The sequence below is a fragment of the Canis lupus genome, chromosome 9 (assembly GCF_011100685.1).
Source record: "Canis lupus familiaris isolate Mischka breed German Shepherd chromosome 9, alternate assembly UU_Cfam_GSD_1.0, whole genome shotgun sequence".
Classification (NCBI taxonomy): domain Eukaryota; kingdom Metazoa; phylum Chordata; class Mammalia; order Carnivora; family Canidae; genus Canis; species Canis lupus.
The window spans coordinates 15,451,944-15,477,567 of NC_049230.1; the positions used below are offsets into that span (position 1 = coordinate 15,451,944).

Consider the following 25,624-nt stretch of genomic DNA (forward strand, 5'->3'; position numbering starts at 1 on the left):
GTCGCGGTGGGCGCGCTGCGGCCCCCGGGGCGCGGCGTCAAGGTTTGGGCCCGGGCAGCGCAGGGCCGCGTCCCGAGCGCCGCGCACTAGCGGGGGCACTTCCGGCGCCCTGGGCGTGACCCGCGCCGCCCCGCCCCACGCCGCCCCCGCGGCCGCCGCCCGTCGTCATGGCGACGCCGTAGCTTCCGCGCCGGGGGCGGGGGGCGGGGTGCGGGCGGCGGGCGGAACCGGCCGAGCGGCCGGGGCGCGGCGCGGGGAGCTCGCCGGCCGGGGCGCCGTGTGGTGCTGCGCGGCGGGGACCAGCTCCGGGCCCGGCGCCCGGCCAGGTAGGCGCCCGGCGGGTGGGTGCGAGCCGAGCCCCCGCGCGAAGCCGGGGCGGCGCCCAGGTGTGCGGCAGCGGGACGCCCCCCCACCCCCCGCAGGCTCCGGCCTCCGCGCCCCCCGCACCTCACCTGCTCCCAGCCCCCCGGAGCCGGTCGGGACCGGCGAGAGCGGGCCGTGCGCCCCGCGGGAGCTGTCGGCCTCCGCGCCACTGCGGAAGTTAGGTCGGAGCGCCAGGTGACCTCACCTGTTCTAGAAACTCGGGAGGGCAGACGTGGACCCGCCAGCGTTTGCTACGACTGTTATGTTGACACCTGAAACCGAGACCCGCCGGACTGCTTTGCTGGTTCTCTCCTGAGCCTCGCCTCTCTTCCTTTGGGGTTGAAAAGTATCTAGCTGGGAGCACCTAGTTCTGGAACCTCCGCAGCTTCCTGTGTGAGGGGAGGAGTGTCTCGTTTGGGAAACCCTGGCTCGCCGGCTCGGCCCTGCGGGGCCCTGAGCTGTGAGTACAGGGGTGCAGAACTGAGCGGAGGGAGGGGCCCGCTGCTGCCCTTGACACCCAGGTGATGGCAGGGCCACCCCCCCCCCCCCACGCCTGCTCTTTCCCCCAGGGCGTCACAGGGAGAGGGATCCCTCTGGACCCTACCCCCAGCCTTTCTCTTTGAGATTGTCCCTCTCCTCTCATTATCCCTAACTTGCCAGTCTTTCAGGGATTTCTAAGTCTCATTAAATGAAGCTCCATCTCAGGACATCTGGATTCTTTAACTCTGTTTTTATACCAAATGAAGAAATCCCACCTTCTCACATGTACCTTGATTTCTCTTGTGAAATTGGATTTGAGGCAGAAAAATACAGAACGAAAACTTGTAAATGCCAAGGTGAGACCCACAGAGAGAAAGGGTGCGGCAACCTCCCCCCACCTCCGTGCGGGAGGAGGCAGCCGGAAGCCGGGAGGTGGAGCCACCCCTGCCTGCCCCACCTTGCCCTGGCCCTGGCCCTGGCCCTGGCCACCTTTTCTTGGCTGGCAGAGCTTGGCTTCTCTAATATGGAGTGGCACAGCAACACCAGAAGGCATGGGTGAAGGAATCCGCCCCAGATCCAGGGTGGGGGACGGGAGCAGATAGAAGAGGAGTGTGGATTTATGAGAGGTGGTAGGGCTGTCTGCTGCCATCTGGCTCTCTGTGGCCCCAAACCTCTTATGTTAACAACTTTGGTTGTGCAACTCTTCCCAAAGTTTTGTTTTTATTAGATTGTTATCTGAATGCCAACCATGTGACGGGCACTTTGCTAGGCACCAGTACATATTTATCCCACTTAATTTTTGCTGGGCCAGTGAGTAAATCAGGTGAGACTCAATATCCCCTATGTTGTGGATGAGGAAGCAGGCTCAGGGAGGGGACTTGGCTTGTCCAGGAGCACAGAGTCATAAACAGTGGGACTGGCTTTAACATCACATCTGCTTGACCAGAGCTGCATTCATGGGTCCTAGGCACTTTTGCCTTGCTGGGACCCTTCTTCCATTAAAAATAGTAACAGGGATCCCTGGGTGGCGCAGTGGTTTGGCGCCTGCCTTTGGCCCAGGGTGCGATCCTGGAGACCCGGGATCGAGTCCCACGTCGGGCTCCCGGTGCATGGAGCCTGCTTCTCCCTCTGCCTGTGTCTCTGCCTCTCTCTCTCTCTCTCTCTGTGACTATCATAAATTAAAAAAAAAAAAAAAATAGTAACAGTAAAACAAACAAACACCCTATATTTTACAACTGTGTTGGTATAAAGACAAATGTAATCCAAGCTGGATTAAAAATTAGAACGTTTTCTTCAATGCTAAATTTGTTTTTCCTCCTGACTTTGGTAGAAATCATAACATTTTTTTGTGGGTCCCTACAAGTTTTGGGAGCCCTGGCACCAAGCCCGCTGTACTTAATGGAGAACCAGGCCCAGTGTCTAACTTCAAGCTTTGCTTTCTTCCTGCAGGCTAATTGGAGCTCTGCCTGACAGCTCAACCTTCATTTTGCCTTCTCTTCCATCACATTCTAGGACATTCTAGGGCAATTGAGTTGTTCCCTCCTCCCCCACTCACTCATCAAGAAAAGCTCTAATCTCCGTCCCCAATATAATCTTCTCTAACCCAATTAGAACCCTGCTGTGGACAAGGAGGGCTGTGGCCAGGCCAGGCTGCCAGCCTCCAGGCTCTAGGACACAGTCAATGTCTGGTCCCCATAATGAGATTAGGCCTCGTGGCCTTTTAATGGAACTGTGGGCTGGGGGAGAAACAGTGATTCTCAGCACGTTCAGGCCCTGCGGGTAGCTCCTGTCCCTGTTTGATTGCATTAAGTGGAACCTGACTGCAAGTGTGTGGGAGGGGAGGGGGTGACTGTCTCAGCCCAAAGTTCCAGAAGCTGCCAGAACTGTCACCCCCATCCTGTGCTCTGACAGCAAGGAGGGTGGCTGGGTAGGGGACTATTAGGGCCTCCTCTGCTTCCAAGACTCGGGTCTGTGAGGCAGAGGAGGCCTTTGGGGTGGAAAGTGGCTGCTTCCAGGCCTGATGCTGCTGCCCATGCTTCTGCTTTGGGAACAAAGGAGGTGTAAGGACTGCCAGCATTCTGGAGGGACAGCCCAATTGGGAAGGAAGAGAGAGTCTTGTCACTGTCTGGATGAACCCAAGAGCATGATTCCAAGGCATCTGCTTAGTAGGGAGTGACTCTCAACTGACTTCAAGGTTTGCACATGTTCGATCTGTTTTGTGGGCAGGTCAGATTCCAGCCAGAGTCCCTGTAATGTGCTCTCTCTCCAGCATTGGAAGCAGGCCTTCCTTTGCACAAAGAGAGGTTGCCAATGATGTTGAATGGAATAAGGAATGGGGAAATGCCATTGTTGAAGGAATCTTTCTGCTCATGTTCTGTAAACCACTGAACACTCACTACTTCATCTTTTTTGTGAATCTGGATTTTTCCCCCTTGGAGCTTATTGACTATGAGGTCACCTGTAGGCAAGGCACAGGCCTGCCTGAGGCAGGATGGTCTTGCTTGGTGTGAGCTTTGAGCATCCCTCTTACTTGGACTTAAATCACCTTCACATTGGGAGGGGGAGTGGGGGAGACAGCTTGGGCCTCTGAAGTTCCACAGGTCAATCTTTATGGCTTTCTCCTGGATGCCTAGTTCCCCAGACAGATGGGGCAGGAGCGCTGCCTTTGGAGCCTCTGTGAAAAGCTCACTGATCAGTTGGTTCAGCCTCCTGCGTCCCCTTCTCTCTCTCTCTTTTTAAAAATATTTTATTTAATTTTTCATGAGAGACACAGAAAGAGGCAGAGACACAGGCAGAGGGAGAAGCAGGCTCCATGCAGGGAGCCTGATGTGGGACTTGATCCTGGGAGTTCGGGATCACGCCCTGAGCCGAAGACAGACACTCAACCACTGAGCCATCCAGGTGTCCCATCCCCTTCTCTCTTAACTACCGGTTTCCGTCCTGCCTCTTTTTCCCCCAGGAGAGCCCACAGGGGACACCAGTACTTGATGGGCTTAAACTGCCTTAGGAGCCTGGTTTCCTGAGGGGTGAGGGACATGGGAGGACTGGCATGGGACAGGGAGGGACCCATTGGAGCTCTGCTTCAGAGTGATCATCTTTGGCAAATGCCTATTCAGATACATCCTTGATTGACTTCAGTATTTGGAAAGCAAGATAGCCCACCCTGGATGCGGGGCAAAGCCACACCCCTGCCAGACAACTACTGCTGGGGTTGCGCCACTTCAATGTATAAAAGTAGGGGGACACAGTCTTCAGTGTGTATGGTGGAAAGGGCCATTGGAGCCTGAGTTGAACTCGTGGCTTGAATTCCTGCTACTCTTTAAAAAAAAAATCTTGTGTCTGCTCTGTAACTTGTCTGCAAGCTCCTTGAAGGCAGGGATCATGGCTTATCCAGTATCTGGCGTATTGCCAGCATACAAAGGGTGCTTCATGAACAAATCATTGAGCAGCTATTTGCGGCTGATAATTTGGGGCATGTCATCTATCCTCTTTAAGCCCCCATTTCCTCACCCATTAAACTGAGCCAGTACTCCTGTTACCACAGTGGTATCGCGAAGGTTACAGGAGAGAATGCCGAGTATGGAGTCGGGGCTTGCAGGCAGCCCGCCGTGAGGCCCCTGTCCTCCCAACACACGCAGGCAGGCCTCTCCACTTCAGCAGGTGGGGTGCAAAGAGCACGAGGGGCCTGACTTCCTGGGGGCACTCAGGGTGTGAATTTACAGTGCAGAACGTTCAAGCCCCCCATTTAGTCCTTTCACTACTCCAATGTGTGTTTTCTTTTCAGGACCACCAACCACTCCTCCAGTTCTCAGAGGACACCGACCAGGTGTTCTGCAAGTGAACTCAGTCCTGACGCTGTTTATCTGGAGACAGCGTCAGATCTCACAGGTTATGGGCTCAGTCCCACAAGACTGCCCCCCACTAAAGATGCCAGTTGCACATCCAGGTTGGCACCAGTGCTTCTGACCCACCTGCTGTAGATAGGAAGTTCCCATGGCCCTCTCCTCAGGTTCAACTAATTTGCTAGAGCAGCTCACAGAACTCAGTGAAGCATTTTACTTATTAGATTTATTATAAAAAGATATGACTTAGGACCCGCCAGATGAAGAGGAGCGGAGGGGAGGGTGAGGTCTGGAAGGGTCCTGAGTGCAGGAGCTTCTATCCCCGGGGACTGGGGGAGCTGTCTTTCCCTAGAAGCTCCTTTTGGATTTTAATGGAGGCTTGGTTGCTTAGAGGTGGTTGATTAGATCATTGGCCATTGGTGATTGAACTCAAATCTCCAGCACCTCTCTCCTGGGGGGGGGGGGGTAGTTGATGGGTGGAACTAAGGATTCTAGGCTTCAGTCACGTGGTTGGTTCCCCTGGCAACCAGCCCCCATCCCCAGGTTATCTAAAGGCTCAGTAACTTAACAAAAGACTGCTTTATGGCCTTCTTAGGAAATTCCAAGGGTTTTAGGAGCTCCATCTTATATACTTCTTGTAAGTCACAACCCACAGCTCTGAGGAGAACCTTGCTCTGATCTCTGCCTGTCTCAGTAGGAGGCTGGCTGGCCTAGCCGCAGAGTGGCTCTGAGATCCAAGAGCTCCCACTGCTGTCCTTGGTTATTCTGTGTGGCAGGTGGACCCGCGGCAGAGCACGTTCCTTCTGCTCTTTCTAATTCGGAGCTAATCAGGTTCCGACCGCGCCCCAGGGCTATATGAATCTAATAAAGGGGAGGAGGGCGGAGAACAAGTGACCCGAGGACAGCATCTGTTCCTGTTAGAGTCTGTGCAAGGGAATAGATCCTGAGGAGGCCCTAGAGGAGCAGGACGCATCCCGGCCTGGCACCAGCTCACAGGGCCCGTGAGCAGAGAGGCACAGGCGAGCCTAACGGGGGGCAGGACGCCACCGGGTAAGTCAGCTGCAGGCCAGTCTCGGAGGGGCAGAGGTGAGCGAAATGCCCATTTCAGGTTGTGGGCAGATGGATGGAGGGGAGGGTGAGTGGAGGAGGTGGAGGAGGGGCGAGTGGTGGGGAGCAGGGAGGCGCGGGGAGTGTGAGGCAGAGGGTGTTGTGAGGGCTGGGAAGTGGGAAGCGAGGGTATCCTCTGAGTGTGTTTGGTGAGAAAACCCGTGGCCACAGATGGAAAGGGAGTCAGCATCATGTTACAGGATTGGCTTTTCACCAGCAGGTAGCGGCCCTTTCATGCAGGGTAGGGCCTCAGGATTGGGGATCTGGCTTGTCCCTGGCAGGTCTGGCATGTTGAAGGGGGTACAGAGATTGGGGTAGAAGCTCCATGCCCTGGCTGGGGTGGTGGTGATGAAGAGGGTCAGGAGGGAAGTGATGGCGGGGCGGGAGGGGGGGGGAATCCCCTCGGACTCCTTGACCTGTCTCCACTGACATTTGCACAGTTGTCAGGGCCAGGCCCAGGAAGGAGCCACACTGGTCACCTGCCTGGTCAGGAGGGGACTTGGTAGCAATGGGTAGGTGAGTTGACTTTGAATGTGCTGAGTTTGAAGTGTTTGTGGGATGTAGGTAGAGAACACAGTGGGTAGTTAGAAACAGGGTTTGTATTTGGGGAAGAGATTGGAACCGGGCCTAGATTTACCTGTGAAAGGTGACAGATACAGAGACAAGAGTTTCAGAAATGAGGGTTCATAGTCTGCCAGGCCTTCTGGAGACAGATGTGCCTCCCTGCCATGGGAGTGTGTTCGGAAGATGATTTGATAAAATGTCAAAAAAGTAAAAGAGAATGTAGGCTTGCTGCAGGGTTCCGTTTCTCCGGTTAGGAATTAGACACACGTGCAGAGATGGCCACATAGTATGGTTCATTTAGCGAAAAACTGGAAGCTAGCTAAATGTTGAACAACAGGGATCGGGCCTTGGTTACAGCATGGAACAGCAGTACAGAAGAATCCTGTGATGTCATGCAAACGATGGCGTAGGTGGATATTGGACATGAAAAGATACGCATGACCTACTGGGAAGTTAAACAGGTCATACCGATTCTGTTTCTATAAAATACTGTATGTGTTTCTAGAAAAAAGGGATGTAAGGACACATGTGAAAATACTAATTACTTGGAATTTTTACCTTTTTTTGCTAATCTGCATTTTACTGTAGGTAGTGTGTATTAGTAACACTCCCCACTGCCCCTGCCTTTTTTTCATGGTGAAGTTGCCAACACTTGTCGGGTATGGCAGAGAGAACCGGGAGGTAAAAGGAGTCCCTCCCCGCCGCCCACCAACCAGACACGAGTTCTTGTGCGGCAAGGGGTAGAGAGCGAGCTCCCGCTGGCTGTTAGCGGGGCCCAGAAGCCTGTTGGGCCACGGCTCTGCTCAGCTGTCCTCCTCTGGGATGTTCCCAGTGCTTCTAGGAGAGGCCGGGACGCTGGGGAGGGGAGAGCACCTTTCTGTGGGCACAGGATGCCCAGCACCAGGGTGAGGGGGGTGGAAGTCATCTTCGTTCGTTCGTGCCCCAGTGCCTCTGCCTCCTGGGCGTAGGGGCCAGGGCTGGGCTCTGGGTCAGGAGAACCCACTGGCTCTGGGTGAAGAGCTGGCACGAGGGCCATCCTGACCCTGGGGGAGGCGAACATGGGGGGGGACTGCACAGAGGAGCCAGGAAACAGGCTCACCGCACACACACACAGCGCCCTGAGCAGGGCTTTCCCACCTCCCTGAACTGCCTTTGTCCTTCGCAGGGGACCAGACCCCCTGCTTCCTGCCCCGACAGCATTGCGGGGAGTGAAGTGAAACGCAGGAAACATGCCAGGAGCCCTGAGTGGCCGGTTGTTGGCCCTTGTAGGTTTCTGGTGCCTTTAGGTTTGGAGAGCTCACCTGAGCCGTGCAGCCCTAAGGGGGGGCAGCAGGGGGAGCAGGCTGCTTGGCTGCTCCTGTTCCCCACTCCTGCAGGCCTGCAGGCAAGCGGGTCAGAGCACATCTCTCCTGCAAGCACCTGCTGTGGGGGCCGAGCCCAGGCCCACAGGGAGGGCAGGGATTATCTCAGGCTGCAGCAGGCATGCTGGCTGTGGGGGGCTGGGGTGGGGGGTCGGCTTTCTCCTCCCTGGATGTACTCATGACACCCCCCCCCCCCACCCTGACAGACCCTGGTCCTTCAAGGGGTTTTCTCACTTCTCTGTACCTCATTTGTGAGGCCCCCCTGAGAAGACCCAGGGCCTCGTCAAACAATATAAAGCCCAGGCGCAGGGCCCCCTGCCCCCCCCCCCCGAATTTGGAGGGCCTTCACTTGCACCCTCATTGCATCTCACAGCCAGGCATCTGGCCTGTCTCTGGGGGAAGTGGGGCACCCCTGCCCAGCCACCCTTGAGACTGGAGATACCGAGCTTTAGCGCGGGGCGGCCCTGGGGGCAGGTGGGAGGAGGGGGCTGCCCATTGGCCTCAGAGGCCAGGGGTGTGCCTGTGGGGTGCCAGCTGCTCTGAGCTCTCCTGTCTCTCCTGCAGCAGCTGCTCAGCATGGAGAGCCGGGCCGGCGTGGCGGCCACCCCCGGAGCGCTGCCTTACTACGTGGCGCTCTCCCAGCTGCTGGGCCTGACGGTGGTGGCCATGACCGGTGCGTGGCTCGGCCTGTACAGGGGCGGCATCGCCTGGGAGGGCGCCCTGCAGTTTAACGTACATCCGCTCTGCATGGTTATAGGCCTGATCTTCCTGCAGGGAGATGGTGAGTCCCGCTGCCTGCACTTCTGGAGCCGCTCCTGGGGGAGGCCGTTTGCAGACATCGCTCAGCCCTGAGGTCTCCTGTAATTGGGCACATTTCAGATTCCAGAAAAGACATGAAGGAAGCTAGCTTGGAGCCTGGGGATCCCAGGCATCCAAATCCAGGGGCTTGGGGTTGGTGGGTAGCAACTCCTTTCCTACTTACCCTGGCTCTTTCGACAAGGAGCGTCCAAGGGTGTGCGCGCTGCTTAGAGCAGGCAGCCCAGGGGCTGGGCCTTGAGCTGAAATTGGGAGAAAGAGGGTGACTGTGTGTGTGTGCATGTTGGGGGGATACTGGCTGTGGCCAAACTAAAGCTCTCTGGGGTGGGAGTGAGGCCATGTTTAGCTCCCACCCTGCCTTCTGTGGCCTTCTCTGGTAACAAGAAATCCAAATCTGGATCTATTTGACCCATTCTTCCTAGAGGAGGTCCTGGTGACAGCCCCTCCTTCAGCAGCAGAATCCTCAGAGGCATTCCCCATGCCGCCTGGCCCTGTCCCGCTCAGCCGAATGAGGGGGTTAGCTTGGGAACCAGGGGCCCCCCAACTAGGGAGCCTGCTTGCTACAGGTAGTTAATGTCTGCTCAGGCTTCCATACTGGACTATTTGAGAATCATCATAGCTAAGAGGTGACCTCAGAAGCTTGGTGGGCCCTCATTGTGACCGCATGATGAACTTACAACACAGCCTGGAGTACACAGGACACTTGACCAGGAAGTGGAGGTGGCGGCTGGGGGAGTGCTAAGGCACACGGACCAGACCCGAGGGCCCCTGCTGGGCCCCTGCTGGGCCCCTGCTGGGCTCCCGGGAGCCTTGTTTAATGTGGCTGAGGTACCTTGACAAGCCCTTAATTTAGATCGCCCTTCCTAGCCAAGGCATGTCTCCTTGGTGCCAGCAGCACGCAGGCCTGACGTTCCTTTTCTCACTCCCATAAGCCCTGCTGGTTTACCGTGTCTTCAGGAATGAGGCCAAACGCACAACCAAAGTCTTGCACGGGCTGCTGCATGTCCTCGCGCTCATCATCGCCCTCGTGGGTGAGTTCCGGGGCACGGCTTTTCCTTTCCTCTCCCTCTGGTTCTGACCTGGGGGAAGAGGCTGCGGGACAGGTCTGGTCTCTCTTCCAGGTCTGCTGTAGCCCCCTCCCCATCCCCTTCCCCCTGCTGGCGTCCCCTGCCGGGACACTGGGTGCTGGCAGCCATCAAGCTGGGACCAGATCCCAGAAGTCCCAGCTAGTGGGGTTTCCCTTGGGTCACCTCACCCGCTCCCCGCCCCACAGCCCTGTCCTCACATGGCCCCTTACTGTGCTCCAGGCTTGGTGGCGGTGTTCGACTACCACCGGCAGAAGGGCTACGCTGACCTGTACAGCCTGCACAGCTGGTGTGGCATCCTCGTGTTTGTCCTCTACTTCATGCAGGTGAGTCCTTCAGCCCCACAACGATGCGATGCGGGGAGGCCGGGGCGGGGACATGAGTGCCACCAGGGGGCCCATTTTCCAAGGCATGTGCCTGAAAGTGAAAAAGGTGCTTTAGCACAGTTGGATGCTGCTTTCAGATTCTGAGATGGGTGCCAAAGCCAGGATCACAGGTGAGGGGGCCTCAGACCCAGGTGCCTTCCAGCTGACCCCGCGCACGTGTTTGGCCTCTGGCCCAGGCTGCCGAGCAAGCGTACAGGCCCGGTGAACTGAGAGCAGGCCTGGAGCGCCCTGCCGGGGCCAGGACCTTTCCTGTGGGTGCTTACTGCTTCCTCACCCTTGCTCCTGGGACTGAGGAAGCCAAGTGGGTGGATGGAGGACTTCCCAGACAGCGTGTGGACACGACTTACCCGGGGTGGCCTCGGGGTGGCTGGGCGGGGGGCCAGCTCAGTCCCCAGCACCACCGCCTTTCCTTGCAGTGGCTCGTGGGCTTCAGCTTCTTCCTGTTCCCTGGAGCTTCGTTCTCGCTGCGGAGCCGCTACCGCCCCCAGCACGTCTTCTTTGGCGCCACCATCTTCGTCCTGTCTTTGGGCACAGCCCTGCTGGGCCTGAAGGAGGCGCTGCTTTTTAAACTTGGGTGAGTGTCCTGTGTCTCCAGGGCCAGCAGAGATGGAGCCCTGCCCTCTGCTTCCCCAGACCTCTGCCTTCTGGGCCAGCTCTTGGTGGACTTAGTGGAGTGGTGGTTCTCCTCTCTGGGGGGCCCGGGGAGGCCGGGTGGGAACACCCTCCATCTTTCTGTCCTGGGTGCAAATGGCATTGGGCCTGACAGTGACCCTTTGGGTGGCTTCTCCCTTCCGCCCTAACCCTGCAGGGCCAAGTACAGCACGTTTGAGGCTGAGGGTGTCCTGGCCAACGTGCTGGGCTTGCTGATGGCCAGCTTTGGTGTGACTGTGCTCTACATTTTGACTCGCGCTGACTGGAAGCGGCCACCCCAGGCGGAAGAACAGGCTCTCTCCATGGACTTCAAGACACTGACGGAAGGCGACAGCCCCAGCTCCCAGTGATGGCCTGCCCTTGCCCCACCACAGGGAGGGCCTGGCTGGGGCTGGCCTCCTCAGTTCTGGGGGTTTGGATAGGCTTCTTTCCCACGCCCCGTCGAGGCTGCCCATAGGACCAGCGGTTCCTGGGGAGGGCTCGGCAGGGTGGGTAGGGAGTGTGGGGGCTGCGTTCCTGGGAACTTTGAGGTCTGACTTCTGGGGTGAAGGACTTGGCTTCCTCTGCTTTCCCTCCTTGCTGCTGCTTTAGAGTCCTGTCAGTCATCCACCAACCCCTGCCCCTGTGTCACCATCACCCGCCCCCCCCCAAATCGAGAAGCTCTGGGTAGGGTTTTGGGTGGTCAGTCCTGATTACAAAAGCACAGATCCCTAAAGGCGTAGAGTGGCTCTCCTCTTGAAGCAGCGGATGCTGGGCCGCGTCCAGGGGCTGCAAAGAGCACAAAGCTGTGGGAGAAACTGGACCTTAGTGACAGGCCTGGCGAGGCCAAGACTTGCTTTGTGTAACACTGAATGCAAAGCAGGAGTCTCGCTAGTCTGAATAACACGTGGTGAGAATGGGTCTAGGCTTTGGCAGCCGAGCAAGTGATATTATGTATAAAATATGTTGGTGTTCAGGGCAGGGTTCCCCCGGAGAGGGGAGGGACGGGCCCCTGGGAAGCTGTGGAGATGTGGCTTTGGCCCCGTCTGCGCTTTGCCTTCCCTTTCTTCAGTCCTCAGCCCCGGGACGACTCTACTGGGAGGGGGATGGGCCACAGGTCTGAGACAAACTGTACTTGGTGCTGAGGGCGACAGGGGAGGGCGGAGATGGCCCCCTGGGTGGTGGGTGGGCTGTCCTGCAGCTACTCCCGCAGGGTCCCCACCCTCACCAGCTGGCTTAGGCGCTGCTCTGGCTCTGCCCTGAGGCCAAGGGCATGGATCTTTTTTTTTTTTTTTTTTAAACAGAAGGCTGCTGCTGTAGTCTTATTCCCGCTCAGCGGGGAAGGCAAGGCTGCCTGCTCGTGTTCTGGAGGAAAGCCTCATCCCTTTACCTGGGCCCACTTTGCAGGAAGTTGGGACTGAGTTGGAATCGGGTTAATCCCCCAGCTGCATAAGCAGGCTGTGCTGCCTCCTGAGTCACTCTTTGGCTTCAGTCTCGAAGTAACAGTAACGTGATTAGAGCATTGACCTTGTGCTTCTTGGACTTGGTGAATGCTCTCTTCTTGTTTTCCGGGCTTTGAGGAACATGACCCAGTTTGAGACAGACACAGTTTACTGACATGAAGAAATGAATGAGATTTCCAAACCTGACTACTGTTCCTTTGACAGTTGCCTTTTTCTCACTCAGTGCTGCCTTAGAGAATGGGGCTGGCCTCCTCCAATCCTCCAATTCTCAGATTTCTAACTCTCGACTTTGGCCTTGGGCCCTGCCTCCGGCTGCTGCCACTTCTCTGAGCAGGTGGCTGGGGTCCGGAGCTCCCCCCCTCCCCCGCAGGGCTGCCCAGTCCCCTCTGAGCCTCTCCCCACCTCCCCCACCTCCGCTGCAGCTTGCCTGGACAGACTGGGTGTTCGCCTGGTTACACCGTGCTCTCTGCCAGGGCCTGGCTCACGCTGTATAGCCAGATAGTTACACGTGGAGAAACGCCCCCTTGGACGAACTACCAAAGTACAATTGTGTGTCTCCCTTGCCAGATGCCACATAGAGAAACGGAACCTTAGATTTGTAGTCAAAATCTGTAAACTGGCCGGCTTGCCGAAGCGTATGTTGGATGATTCAGGAAGCCCCCTGCAAGCTGATGCATGGTGGTTTATTTTACTTTGCCTGTGGCCAGTCTTCTGTGAAGTACAATGTAGCATTGGTGTAACAGATGATTCAATAAATGTCTACAGCAGATCTCTGACTTGTCTTCATTTGCTGTGACAAAAAAAGAGAGGCCTGTGCTTCTAGTGGAGTCAGATACATGAAGTTAGTCTTACTAGGCTCAACAGAAATTGAACGTCCCCCCGCTGGGCACAGAAGGTAAAGTGATTAAAGATATCTGTCATGGCACAGGCTCTGAAATGGCCCAGGGGCTGTTCAGTGTCTGACCCCAGTGTGGGAGGCACTCCCTTAGGGTTAGAGAAACCCTTTCCTCAGCCCAGAGAGAGTGGCCTGGAGGGTGCACCCCGATAAGGGCCTTGGCAAGAAGTTCTCCCCAGTATTCTGTTCACTTTTTACCTTTTGAAAATCTGTCTCTTAATTCCTTAAGAAGAGGAGCAAAGCTTTGAGAACAAGCTGAGATTCCACTTGAGAACAATCCCTAAGGCTCAGGCAGGAGGTGTGTTTATGGTGATCTCACGACAGGATGCTCTGTGTGCTCCAGAAAAGCATCATCACTTAAAATACTATTTAAAGGAATCCTATAGCAAGTCCTCTGGTAAGTAATCCTTGGGTAACATGAATCCTTCCTGACATTTATTTTATTCTCTGTCCTTTAAAAAAGATTTTATTTATTCATGAGAGACAGAGAGAGAGAGGCAGAGACATAGGCAGAGAGAGAAGCAGCCTCCCTGCGGGGAGCCCAATGCAGGACTTGATCCCAGGACCCTGGGATCATGACCTGAGCCAAGGCAGCGGCTCAACCATTGAGCCACCCAAGTGCCTCCTATTCTCCATATTTTTGAGAGGTCTTTGCTTTCTGCATCCATGTTCTTTCTCCTGAATGAAGCTTCTGCCTGAACCTTCATTGGCTTAAAAGCTTGCAAAGCACACGACTTCATATGTGTCACAAGCCGCTGGCTCAGTCAAGGTCACAGCTGGCTCTCAGAATGAGGACAGAATCACCTTGACCCTGTTAGCGTCCCATCTCACTTCCGACTCTTGTGCTTGCCTCTGCATCAAGGGTCTCCTAAGTTTGTAAATATTCAAAAGATCCCAGCCATGAAAGTGGTGCCTCTTCTCCCTGCAGATGGACCTCTTGCCTCCTTTACCTGCTCAGGATGCCCCTCACCTTAACTGGGTTTGGAACCCCTTGAGGTCTCAAAGTTTTCAAACCAGGAGGTTTTCTATGAACCAGTAGGTGGTTCATTCAAGAGTCTTCTCCTTTCTTTTCTGAAGGTAACTCTGGCATCCAGGCTGGGATGACTGTGTGCCTGGTTTTCCTGCTTTTCCAGCTTTGGCTGTTTGGGGGAAATGGATGTATTGACACAATAGGGATGTTTGTTCAGCACACACTGGGGTCAAGGGGAAGCTGTGTCCCTACAGCTCGTCCCTACAGTAGACAGGTACCTGCTAGGCAGGAAGGGCTGCAGGACTCCATGCTAGCCACTTTTTAGAAAAAGGTATCAAATCCCCAGCGGGTTTCAGGAACCCTGCAGCTTCTACAATGCAGTGGCCTAGCTCTCTAGATGGTAAGGATGGGAAAGTCTATCCAGATTTATGAAGAAAAAGCAAAGCTCTGGAAGTAATGGCTTCCAGCTTTGACCACTTTCCTTCAGAACTCGAGCTAGGGGGCATCCCCTTGCCCCAGGCACGCAGCCTCTGGACGTGACAGCTTTCACTGGCAGCAGGACAAGGGTGCAGCCTCAGCTACTAAAATGAAACAAGAAGAGTTCAGTGCTCCCTTGATTTGGCTGGAGAGAAACTCACTGAAGAAAAAGCCTCCCTCTCTCAGTGGATACTGCAAGCCTTTGCACAGAACTGTCTTCTCAGCCACAGCTCTCTTGAGTGCCCACCGTGCTGCCCCAACTCTGAGCAGGTGCTGTCACTTCACTGAATGAATGAATACAAGCTCGAAGGGGTGACTTTGCAGGTCCCAAGAGAGACCAACCAAATCACCCAGAACCTCAGTGAGGGCTCCAGTCAGCTCCCCGGGGAGGCACTGTAACGGAAGGAGAAAGCACCACCATACCAGGTTTTTCCAAGTGTTACCCTTTATAAATAAGTACATTTGCTTTCATACATACAGTTCATTGTACGGATGGCGATCTGTACACATGGGCAGGAAAATGCATTCATTGAACTTTTCACATCTATCTCACACAGCTCACATGTACAGACAATACAACTGCTCAAGCAAGTACAGCAAAGGAAAATGTCTTTCCTTATACACAGGGGGCTAAATGCCTCTGTTGGGTGTGGGACATCCCCACTGCACGAGTTCACAACTGCGTGGTGTTCAATATATCGGGAGAGAGAACAAACATGCATTGGATAATATACTGTACAGAGAAAGTCCTTTACATCTGAATCATAGAAAACCTAAAGGAAAACTAAGTGCATTAAAGCTTTTTCCAGCAAGTGTCTTGAAAGGACAGCAAAGAGGAGGAGGAATCAAAATCATATTAGTACAAATCACTCTGTAATTGTAGACTGTACATGTCTGTACTAATTAAAATCATCTTGGATTTGGAGGAGACAGAACAGAGACGGAGATGCTGCGCTAAATGGAAAGGAGGCCATGCCTGAGGATGGCACCTGCCCTGAGCCTGATGAGGAACTGGCCCCACTCAGCAGGAATCAGCCAAAGGAAAAAAACAACAAAAACAAAAACAAAACCAAACCGGAACAGGAAGTGTAACTTACAGGATTCCCAAAATAACCTGTCAATGAAGGCGAGATCTAGAGCCAGCATTTCTCTTTTTTTTTTTCTTTTTTTTCCAGTAAGCTGGTACACAATAAGGCAGGTACATTCAAGTACTGAATTTCCAGAATTAACTGTCTGTCTGGTCCTGGGGACCGAAGGGACTGAGTTGAGTCCCCCTAACCATGTGTTCTGGTTAGCGATTAGGCAAAAGAAAACTCCAGCCAGTAAGTGCTACAAAAACAAAGCAGCTAGGCTCCTTCCTTTCCAGAGAGTAAGTCTGTCTGAAAAACGAGAGTGATGCTGGCCTGCATCTATATGCGTTCAGCTAAAACCTGACAGGTCAGCTTAGTGGAGATTATCAGAGTCAGCAGGAAGAAGTGAGATGATATGGGTGAGGAAACATGAAAGTAACACTTGATTTTTGGTGTCCAATTACGCATTCATTTGGTACAGACTTGCAAAGCTCTGACTGTGGCCATCATGTGGCCACAAGCATCTCAGGGTGGTTCAGCAGCTGTGAGGCATTGGACACCGAAATGCAGGTTACCAACACTTCAGCCCTTGAGTGGTCTGTGTTATAAGAGTTGATGAAGACCCAGTGATTATTCAAGTAGCTCTGCACAGTGGCTCCACCATTCCCATTGTGCTTGTGTCCAGGCCCCCCGCCCCCCCGCCGCCACCTTTTCTTGGGAGCAGCCAGAGCTGAGTTCAAGGCATTGCATGGTGAAGGTTTCCATGACACATCTTTGTAGGTAGCTCTTACCCCTAAGCCCTTTGTTCATTGTTGTTAGTCATGGTAGATGGTCAGTCTGGAATTCCTAGAGGAAAAGGAGAAAAAGCCACACCTCTCAATGTGCACTCAATGGGGCAGCACAGGCCTCGGTGTGGAAGCAGCAGCAGGCTGCCTTTGCAAGTTGGTTTCTTGAGAAGTGGGCAGCCCAAGGACAGACAGACAGGGTGGGAGAGGCTGGGACAGGGAGGGGGAGCCTGTTCCGTTTTGTGGCAAAGATTCAGTGAGCAACTGGTTTTGTCCAAGGCATTTCTGCAGTAGAAAAATAACTATTTTTGAATCAAACCACCCAACTGTGACATCTCTGGAGTTATAAAAGTTGGAGGCCAAGAGGAACTGAGAGGGGTGCTTGTGGGGAGTAAAGGAGTCTTAACTCGCACCCACCCATCCACCAGAGCAAGTGAGTTCTAGTCAGCATTCTCCCAGCCTCTGCCTGGCTCAAGGTCCAAAGCAGGTAGTGTTCAAAGAGCTTGTCTTGCCACAACTGGCACAGATCCGTGAAGACACCTCTGCAGGCCTCTGTCCCTCCTTCCTGAACCCTCTGGGCCTGCGGGCTACCCTGGAGGCGGCTCCTCCAGGGGGACATGCTGCCCTCCTTTGCCACCAGACAAGCCTGGTGCAGAGCCACAGTGACACCTAGTGGTAGAATGTGGTTGAAGCAAGGTGATGTCCACATAACCCACTGTACAGGACTAAATATCTAAGGAAAATACTTATGGATATTAAATTAGATACTGGTTAATTTTCTATTGGGTACATCTCTGGAATATAAAAATACCAATATTTCGAGAGGGGTTCATAAACTACTATACAATATGAGGACCGAGAATACCTTTCTCTAGGCTGATCTGTTTACAATAATTTAGGAAAAGTGTTTAATAATCCAGGCTTGACTAAATTAGCAAACTTGTATCTCTGGACAACGACCTGGGGTACTGTACATGATTCTAATTAGTAGGATTTTCCTGAGCCTTCGAGTTTCAGTTAAACACATCTAGAAAGAGGGGCACATGGGAGAGGAACAGAAGGGTTTGTGCTCTATTAACTTGGGGCTTTAATAGTGCACGTCTGCAACCCGGACAAGATACAACAGCAGATACAAAATGGTCTCCATTTTGTCCGTGCCAAATTCTCATGTTACACAGGTTTTCCCTTTACTTTGTAAATAAACATTAATTTTTAATTGTTAATTGTGTGCCTTACTGATCCAGTAAATAAAGTAACCATGTCTCAGGAGTCCCTAAGAAAATTGCTGGAAAAGCACTTTAAAATCACTGCAAATATTTTTTTTGTATTTAAAAATCCTTAATCTTTTTGATGCTTATATACAACAGTTATTTCTTGTGCTATAAATGTTGTGATCCACTGCTTGATTTCTTTCCTTTTTTTTTTCTTCCTTGAAAGATACACTAAAAGACAAGAGCGGTTTTGCTATTTTCTAATGAAGACATCACGCACACTTAAATATCCAGTATTTATCAGAGTTACAAATTCAAACAGTAAAGTGCACCCATTTATAGACATGTGATGGGAACCCATTAGTGCAAGAATTCTGGGTGAACGAAACGTACAATTTGGTGAGAAATCTAGAGGCTGAAGTCTGTTACTACTGTCTCCATTTCAGGGTGATGTGAACTGGGTGAGTGGAACTTACCAGGCTCATCTGAAAAACTTCCCCCACTGGAGGCCAGACATTGACTCAGCAAGTGCTGCTGGGGCAGAGGGCATCTCGGAGATTCGGTACTAAGATCAGCCCATGGCAGTGAAGTAGTGCAACAGAGCACAGGCAGTCTGCTTACAGGGAAAAACGGTTGCCTGTCCCCAGTATGGTCTAGTTGGCATATTCTAGTCAAACTCAACTGGAGCCCAGTAGTGCTATTCACTTCCTCCTACAATGGCTAACAAAGAATTGCATTTTGACTGTTTTAAGTGTTTTGCCCAGTAAGGCATAGACCCGCAATCTCCAGTTTGTCCAGGAAAATCGAAAGACCCTGGGGACAAGTGGCATCAGTGGCATGTTTGTAAAATGCAGAACCTGCTCACTTGCCTAGACAGCTGAGTACGGGTGGTATGTGTGGTGGTGTTTCAAATAAGCAGGGGCACTTTCCTGACAGATACAGAAATTTCTCAGAATGTAGCAGCAGCTCCTCAGTGAGAGGTGACGAGGAAGGGAGGAGATGCAAAGGGCCCCGTAGGGCTGAGACCTGGACAAAGCGGGAGCTGGGCTCCTGGCTGCAGGCTGGTGCTACAGCTGAACACTTCATCTTCTCAGAGAGAGAGAGAGAGAGAGAGGGAAAAAGAGAGGGAGGGAGGGAGGGAGGGAGGGAGGGAGGGAGGTGGAAGGAGAAGAGAAGGGATAAGACACTGGCACTCGCCCTGGGCTAGCTGAGTAGGAGACAGTCCCTAGGCATCAGAGAGAGTGGAAAGAGTCTGGGTCTTGAGCTGGCCCAGCTGTCTGCTTCTAGCACAGACAAGTCCTGGCCTGTTTCAGGCTTGGGGGCGGAGGGTCCATCTATTTGGCAGAATCTAAAATAGTAGCGAAACGTTTCTGATCTCAGCTTCATGCTCCCTGTGTCTTAGTGATACTTTCAGAGGACACTTACTATTACAAACAGGTCTGGTCACGTCTGGATTTTTATTCAGGAAACTGCCCTTTCAATAGCCCTTTACGAACAAGAGCAGAATGATTCCTAAGGACAGAGAACAAATTCTCTTTTGTCCAGTTTCTGAAGTTTTCAGAGCTGATGTGCAGTCAGTACCAGGCCTGTGCTAAGGCTTTGGTTTCAGTGTTCTTGCTGTCCATCTCATGCTGGCCTCAGTCACGCACAGGACAGGTCAGCAAATGACCACAAGACACAGAAGGGTGGAGGGTAGCTGGATCAGAAGACCTGCTGTCCGTCTCCTGTGCCCCCACCCAAGGCTGAAAGGGGTCTGTCTTCTCCCTGAAACACTTTGCTGTGTCTGGTTTTCAAAGATCGCTCCCCAAACACTCCTACCTCGAAAAAGAAAAGAAGAAACAATTCCTAGAGTAATAGATAATGAAACTAGATCTGGAAATGGAATCAGATGACATCTGGCACAGGGTGCAGTGGCCCTGGGTGCAAACTTCAGGAATAGAGTTCCAAGAGAATTATTTGCTTCTCAGAGAACCAATCTTTTCACTACACCACGTGGGTTTTAAAGAGGAGGGCTGGTAAGAACACAATTAGGCTCTGGGTGAAGACCCACTGACAGGATTACTGTACCAGTCACACTCCAGGAAGGGCTTGCTTTTGTGGAATATGATGCTCGATGATACATCAGGACCTAAAGAGCAGACTTCTCCAAGACAAAGATTTTTCTCTAGCCTTTCACTGAGAATCCAGAACAGTCTTCCTCTTGCTCTATTTATGTATTCCTGCCCTCCCCAATACTGCCCCCACCACCCCTGAAAAATCAGTAGATTTTAATAGTTAATTGTTGGCTAAAAGCCTAAAGAATACCTCTTGGTGAATTATTTTAAAATATCCATGATCCTCATCCGATTTCCTTGGCTGAGTGAAATATTTAAAGGGCTGGTTGTTTTCTAAATACTCATAGAACACTTCTTGGAAAATCAATGTAGTGATATTTTTAAATAATTATATTGTTTTTTTTCTTACAATTTAATAGACCTGTTTCTTCTCTTTCTCCTTGATCCTTCTGCCCCTGTAGGAAGACCAGCAATAACCTAAATGAACATTCTAGACCTGATGACTGCAGGGAGCTGGCAGTCCTGGGGAGGAGACCATGGCACAAGAATGCACTGGGGTTGGCTATTTGGATAACACTGGATAAGAATGCAAAGGCAAAGGGGCATCATACTCTTTCTAAAGTTCCTAGAAGAAAACAAACAAGAACACCTTATTTTTGTAAAAAAGGAGAAAGACATTCACACAACAAGAACATCAGTGAAAGCGATTGTCTCCTGGAAAAAGCTGACCAGTGTGTCTGATCTCCCTGGGTTAAAGCACACGGCACAACAATCTCCTCGTTGGCATCGGAAGAGAGGGAGAGAGCATGTGGCTGGGGCACAGACGAGAGAAACCGAAGTCCTGGCTCCCTGGAGGCCAGCTTCCCGGTCGGCTGCATGCAAAGAACTCCGGCATGTGGGCTGCCACCTCTGAACACCACACAGAAACTACATGAGAAATTAAGCCAGAGAACTACCTCAAATGTGGAAACCAAGCCTGAAAATGTGCAGTGAAAACATATGGGTCTCACTCCAACAAACGTCTTTTAAACATTAGACTCCACAAATGGTCTCTTTGGTTTGATAGGGGATGTCTGCCCTTGTCGAGAGTCCCGGGACAACTGCCTGTACAGGTTGTCCTGGTATGCCTGAGCCACGGGGAGGGTCCGAGCCACCTTCACATCAGGATATGAGGAGGCCTGGCCGACTCTCTCCAAGAGGTCTCCACGGGACCCATTAGCCAGCATCCCATGGGGGCTGTAATAATCGTCCTCCAGCAAATGGCCATTCTGTGCATTGTTGGTTTTGTTATAAAAGGCAATGTTGCTGATGGATGATGGTGGACTGAAGGACTCGGGCTGAGGCAGGTTGCCTGGAGACGTGGGGCTGAGAACGGTATCCACTGATGACACGGCCCAGGTCCGATTCTGCTGGTGAAGGTGGGGGTACTGTTGAGTCCGGGCTGTTTTATCTATGATCCCCATGAATGGTGTGGTCCTGGATCGGGTGGGCTCACTGGGATAACCTCCCTGAGTGGGAGACACTGGTGACAGCTCATCACATGACCTATCATACGCCGGTTTTAGTGGGATCTCCATTTGTTGAATCGAAGAAGATGGCCGGAAGGTAGGAGTGAGGTTGGAGGCTGATGAGATACTATTGCTGGATGGAGAGAAGCGGAGGCCTACACTCTGGGAGTGCAGCAGCGGCCTGGGAGTGGGTGGATGGGGCTTGATTTCATTAGGGTTGACACTAATAGGTCTTCTGATTAAATGTGACACATCAGGGGAACCTAGCTGGCTGGAGGAACGCTCCAGATCTAGTTTTGAGTGACAGACTGGGTAATAGGATGCAGACTGACTACGCCCAATCTGTGGCGTCTGGCTGTATCTCATACCACCCCGATATGCTGAGGAAGGTCGCTGTGGAAGGTCTTCTTTGGTCAACCCTCCATGTTGACAGATGGCACCTGCACTTAGGCTAGCCTGGACATGTTGCACAGGTCTCCCATCTCCTACGATCCCCCCAATTGACCCTTGATAAACCAATCGGCTCTGACTTACTCCCATGTCTCCTTGTGAAGACTGGTATTTACTAGCCATCGAGTGGGCTACTTGGCCATAGGCCCCTGTGGAGATGACAGTGCTTGAATGAACCGCTGAGCTGGGCTGGTTGCTTCTCACAATCTGGGCCTTGGCAGGCTGTAGCCTAAGCCCTTGCTGGGGAACTGCCACAGGAAGCTGAGGCATCTGGTAGGGCCGCTGGGCCATTTTGGATAATGGGGATTTCGGTCTGCCAGGAAGCTGACTAACACTTGTTTCTTGTTGATAGCGCACGGGTGAGCCAGACTGAGATCTATAGATACTCATGCTTTCAGCAGGAGGGCTGGCCCGATACTGAGGGCCTCTCCGGAGAGGGGAAGGAGGGGGGCTTGGGTATTCCTTGCCCTGTCCTCCCACGGGTGGGGGGCTAAAGCGGTAAGAGCCGCTCTGGTGGGCCGGGGAAGTATGCGGAGGACTAGGCCTGTAATGAGAGTTCTGGTGAGTCGGAGAAAGAGCGGGTGAGGTGGACTGATAGCCCTGTCTGGTGGGAGAACCTACAGAGCTACTGGAACGGAAGTCAAAAACCTGATGCGAGCCAAGTGGTGAGCTAGAGATGTAGGCTGAGTCCCGATGGGCCGGAGAGGAGGGAGGGCTCTGGATTATTGGGAGCCCCTGACTGGGCCGAGCCTCGGTCTGGAGGCCAATGGAAACATTTTCAACATCCTGCTCCAGGTACTCCTCCTCGAATATATCCTGTACAGAGTATATGTCTTCGTGCTGTGGTTCGGGTTCCGCTTCTTCTGGGAGCGGCGGCTGAGGCGGCTGCTGAGGTGGTGGCGGCGGCTGCATCTGGCGGCATTCCTCCTCCACTCGCAGCAGGAGTCTCTGGATCTCACGGTTGTTTGGACAGAGCTTGATGGCCTCGTTCAGATCCTCTAAGGCTGCTGCAAACTGTCTGCTTGACAAAATGTAAACACAGGAACTGGAGTTATTCTGAATCAACAGGAATTACCAAGAGCTGAGGAGGCAGCCACTATTCAGAGAACTGGGGATAGTATCTGTGGGAGTCTGGGCGGGCATTGGGGTTGCTTTCGTTTGATTTATAAGGAAGGAAACAGGGAGGCTGTCATTCTGGAAGAGTCCAGAATGCTTCCTTAGCCTGTTTAGCCTCCATCTTCCTTCTGGCCTCTCTGGGATTAGCAGAGAAATGGCCCCGTTTGTTAGTCCCGCCAGGCCCTTCCGGAAGATTCTGTAAGTGCGCAAATGCACACCAGGCAGTATAAGGGTTGGGTGGGGTTGTCATTTACAGGGTCACTGTCAATTAGCTTAGGAACAAAACAGTAACTACAATATTTAAAAATCTTGCTGATCCAGCATAATTTTTTCTTTGTATTCTCAATATTTTGGCTCCAAATTTCAGGCCTGTTCAGTCCTTGGCAAGAAGCCTGTCTTCTGCCCCTTTCTCCCTCTCGCCCCACAGCACTGCTATTCCTCCGTTCTGCTACATCAGAGCTGGGCAGGTATTAGGCTTGCTGACTAGGCAACTCAGATTCTAATTTACAGATGAGGACACAAACTCTCAGACATATTCCCATCCTATTAGTATCGCCCAGGAAAGCGGCAACTGCCTTTGTGGGTAAGGAATTATCTGGGGAAAAAGAGAATTTGATAGTTAAGCTTCTATAAGGACTTTGTTACCCCAGCTAGTTAAGACTAATATTACTGCCACTGTTGTCACTAGACTTAACCTGGGTTTGGCTGTTAGGACCATATCCTCCCCTGGCCACAACAGTGCACCTGAAGCAATTCTTTCCTGGGCAGAGTTGGGAAGAAGGGAAGGGCACTGGGCAGGAGGCATCAAGGACAGTGACAAGTTATCCAAAGATCAGTGATGGCAGGTTCTAGGTCTTTCTGGAGCCTTTCATGTCCACTGGCCAAGCCACAGCAGATGGACATGAGGGATGCAGTTTCTCTTGGGCCCCCTCAATCCTGGCAGCAGGGACCTCCTGTCTCCGCGAGGGTGTGGTGTGGTGGTGGTGACTTAGGTGAGGAGGAGGTCTGATGCTACCAGACTTGAGGAGAGACTCAGAAGGAAGATTAAATGACCTAGGGACTCCTCAAATGCCTACAGGAAAAGAGGAGCCTGCCATATAAGTGACCCATTCTACTTTTCCTTCTAAAAGGGCCAGAAGGATATTTTGCTTAAGTGACCTCTTCTTAAGGCACCAGTGTCTCTTCATGCTGTCTGCTCTAGGGGTTAAAAAGCGATTGAGAGATAGCAGAGGCTTCATGGAAGAAGGTACCATTCTCTAGCAACACAAAGGCATTTTTCTCCCAAAGTAAAATGTTCTAGATCTCCATAGCCCTGAAGATTTGCCAGTATCAAGCGGAGTTCTATGCTATGGGAGCCATCCCCAAAGCATGGCCCTCAAAGTCCTCAGGGAGAGACACATTTGGGTACATATGCCCCAGGATGGCCTACATTGCTTTGGCCAGATTTTTGGAAAAGAGACATCTTGCTCGTCACCCTCTCTCTCTCTCCTCACCTGCTGCTGCGTTTTGCCCTTGCTCTTGCATAGTAAGCTTCATAAGATTTCGGTTTCAGCTCCAGGGCCTTAGTAGCAAATTCCTCCGCCATTCCAAAATCCTGTCATTACAATAGGTGTGCAAATGAGTCATTGAAGAGATATGAAAAATAGACAGTTTGGGAATAAAACAGATTATATGTACATTTCTTTGACATTTATGGATGGAACACGTGGGGTTCCTGACATGCCTGGCATGGCTCTAGCCATGTGGCCTAGGCTAGAAGCTCCTTTTGCCTTTGCCCTGTGTGGCCTGCAACAACTCCCGGGAATTTACCTGCCCAGAAGCATTAAAATACTTTTCATTTGCCTTCCTCTGCTTTTCTAATGAAATTCCTTCTAGCCCAGAAGCCAAATGTTAACCCAATGAGGCTCCTGAAGTTAGAAACCTGAACTCTTGTTACACATATGTGTGTGAGGCAAACATGGGGGCCTCATCCTATGCCCCAGCTTCCTGTCACGCCCTCTAGGGGGTGAGTGAGATCCAGCAGGATGAGGTTTGTGGAAGGGAGAACTGCACTGACCATGGAGACTAACTAGATGGGGTAGGGGTGCCACACAGACTTGGGTTCAGTCCTCTGGTCGACCCCACAACCCCTCAGAGGGGGTGGCGTGTTTTTGCATCCATAGCTACTTCACAGACAGGATGAAATGTGAGAACACTTTTGAAAGACCCAACACCATTGCTGGCACATAGTAGATGCTTAGTAAATGGTAGTTTCCCTTCTATTTCACAGGAGTTTCTCTGGCCTTTTCCTCATAACTGGTTCCTTACTTAGGAAGCATTTAAAACAACAAAAATAAAGTAAGAGAGGGCCCTGGCTGTGACTAGGGTTTGTGCTGTCACTTCATTCCTTGATCACTGAGGCTCCCTCAAGGAGCATGGTCTCATCTGTCCTCATCTGAGAACCCTGGGAATGGGGGTTCTGGGGAACAAAGCCAGAGTTGTAAAGGTACTCTTCCATACTAAGCTAAAAGGAGAGTTCTTTCTCTTCTTTCAATGTCAAAGCCTTAGGACAGCACAGTAACTTCTGGTGACATGCATGGCTCCTGAGGCAGAATGAAGGCCTGGGGTATAGGTAGAAGTTAACAAGGAAAAGTGACAAGCTATCTCGGACAGAAGAAGATGGACCTCAGGTGCTTTGTACAGTATTGGTCATGGGAGGTGACTGGTAACTGTTTCTGAGCAAGCGTGAAGCTAGCGAGGAAGTATTCCAACTTACGGAAGTCCTCTCCTATTGCTACTGTCTCCATTCTTATCTTTTTTCTTTGGACAATCATCATTTTTGGCAAGATTAGAATGCTTTTAAGAAGTAGATTATTTGTTTAGGCAAAAGAGAAGGTGGCAGGCTGGTAGCGGCTCCTGAGCACTGTCTCATTCTCACTGGCTAGTGCCTTGCGGGGAGCATGGGTACCTGCTGGTCTGGTTCTGTTTCACAGAAGAGCCTCAGTGCCTTCC

The 25,624-nt window shown here is 52.3% G+C and overlaps 2 protein-coding genes across 13 annotated transcripts in view; one reads left to right on the plus strand and one right to left on the minus strand.

Annotated features, from left to right (window-relative positions):
• Nucleotides 1-238: 238 nt before the first annotated feature.
• CYB561 (cytochrome b561) lies at nt 239-12,868 on the plus strand. Of its 4 annotated transcripts, XM_038546928.1 has the most exons (7): nt 4,658-4,789; nt 5,607-5,735; nt 8,282-8,498; nt 9,466-9,564; nt 9,841-9,944; nt 10,421-10,578; nt 10,813-12,868. In XM_038546928.1, the coding sequence occupies exons 3-7, from the start codon at nt 8,294-8,296 to the stop codon at nt 11,003-11,005; spliced, it is 759 nt and encodes a 252-aa protein (XP_038402856.1). In that variant the 5' UTR covers nt 4,658-4,789; nt 5,607-5,735; nt 8,282-8,293; the 3' UTR covers nt 11,006-12,868. The 4 variants fall into 4 exon arrangements, with proteins under 4 accessions (XP_038402855.1, XP_038402858.1, XP_038402856.1 ...); XM_038546927.1 differs by lacking the exons at nt 4,658-4,789; nt 5,607-5,735 and adding an exon at nt 239-326; XM_038546930.1 differs by lacking the exons at nt 4,658-4,789; nt 5,607-5,735 and adding an exon at nt 265-326 and having other exon boundaries at nt 8,285-8,498.
• A 1,998-nt stretch (nt 12,869-14,866) lies between these two features.
• The window catches only part of TANC2 (tetratricopeptide repeat, ankyrin repeat and coiled-coil containing 2), a 369,540-nt gene continuing 358,782 nt past the window's right edge, over nt 14,867-25,624 (minus strand). For all 9 annotated transcript variants that reach the window (XM_038546935.1, XM_038546931.1, XM_038546938.1 and 6 more), the window contains 2 exons: nt 24,127-24,227; nt 14,867-22,535 (listed from right to left, as the gene is read on the minus strand). In XM_038546935.1, the coding sequence (XP_038402863.1) occupies nt 20,585-22,535; nt 24,127-24,227 (2,052 nt within the window). In that variant the 3' untranslated portion in view covers nt 14,867-20,584. The remainder of the gene's footprint in view (nt 22,536-24,126; nt 24,228-25,624) is intronic.

Bases quoted from the DNA above. Each gene is read 5' to 3' on its own strand.
- CYB561 (XM_038546926.1), top strand. From the start codon at position 7,586: ATGCCAGGAGCCCTGAGTGGCCGGTTGTTGGCCCTT. The intron at 8,499-9,465 runs GTGAGTCCCGCT...CACTCCCATAAG, and splicing joins GATCTTCCTGCAGGGAGATG to CCCTGCTGGTTTACCGTGTC. The intron at 10,579-10,812 runs GTGAGTGTCCTG...CTAACCCTGCAG, and splicing joins GCGCTGCTTTTTAAACTTGG to GGCCAAGTACAGCACGTTTG.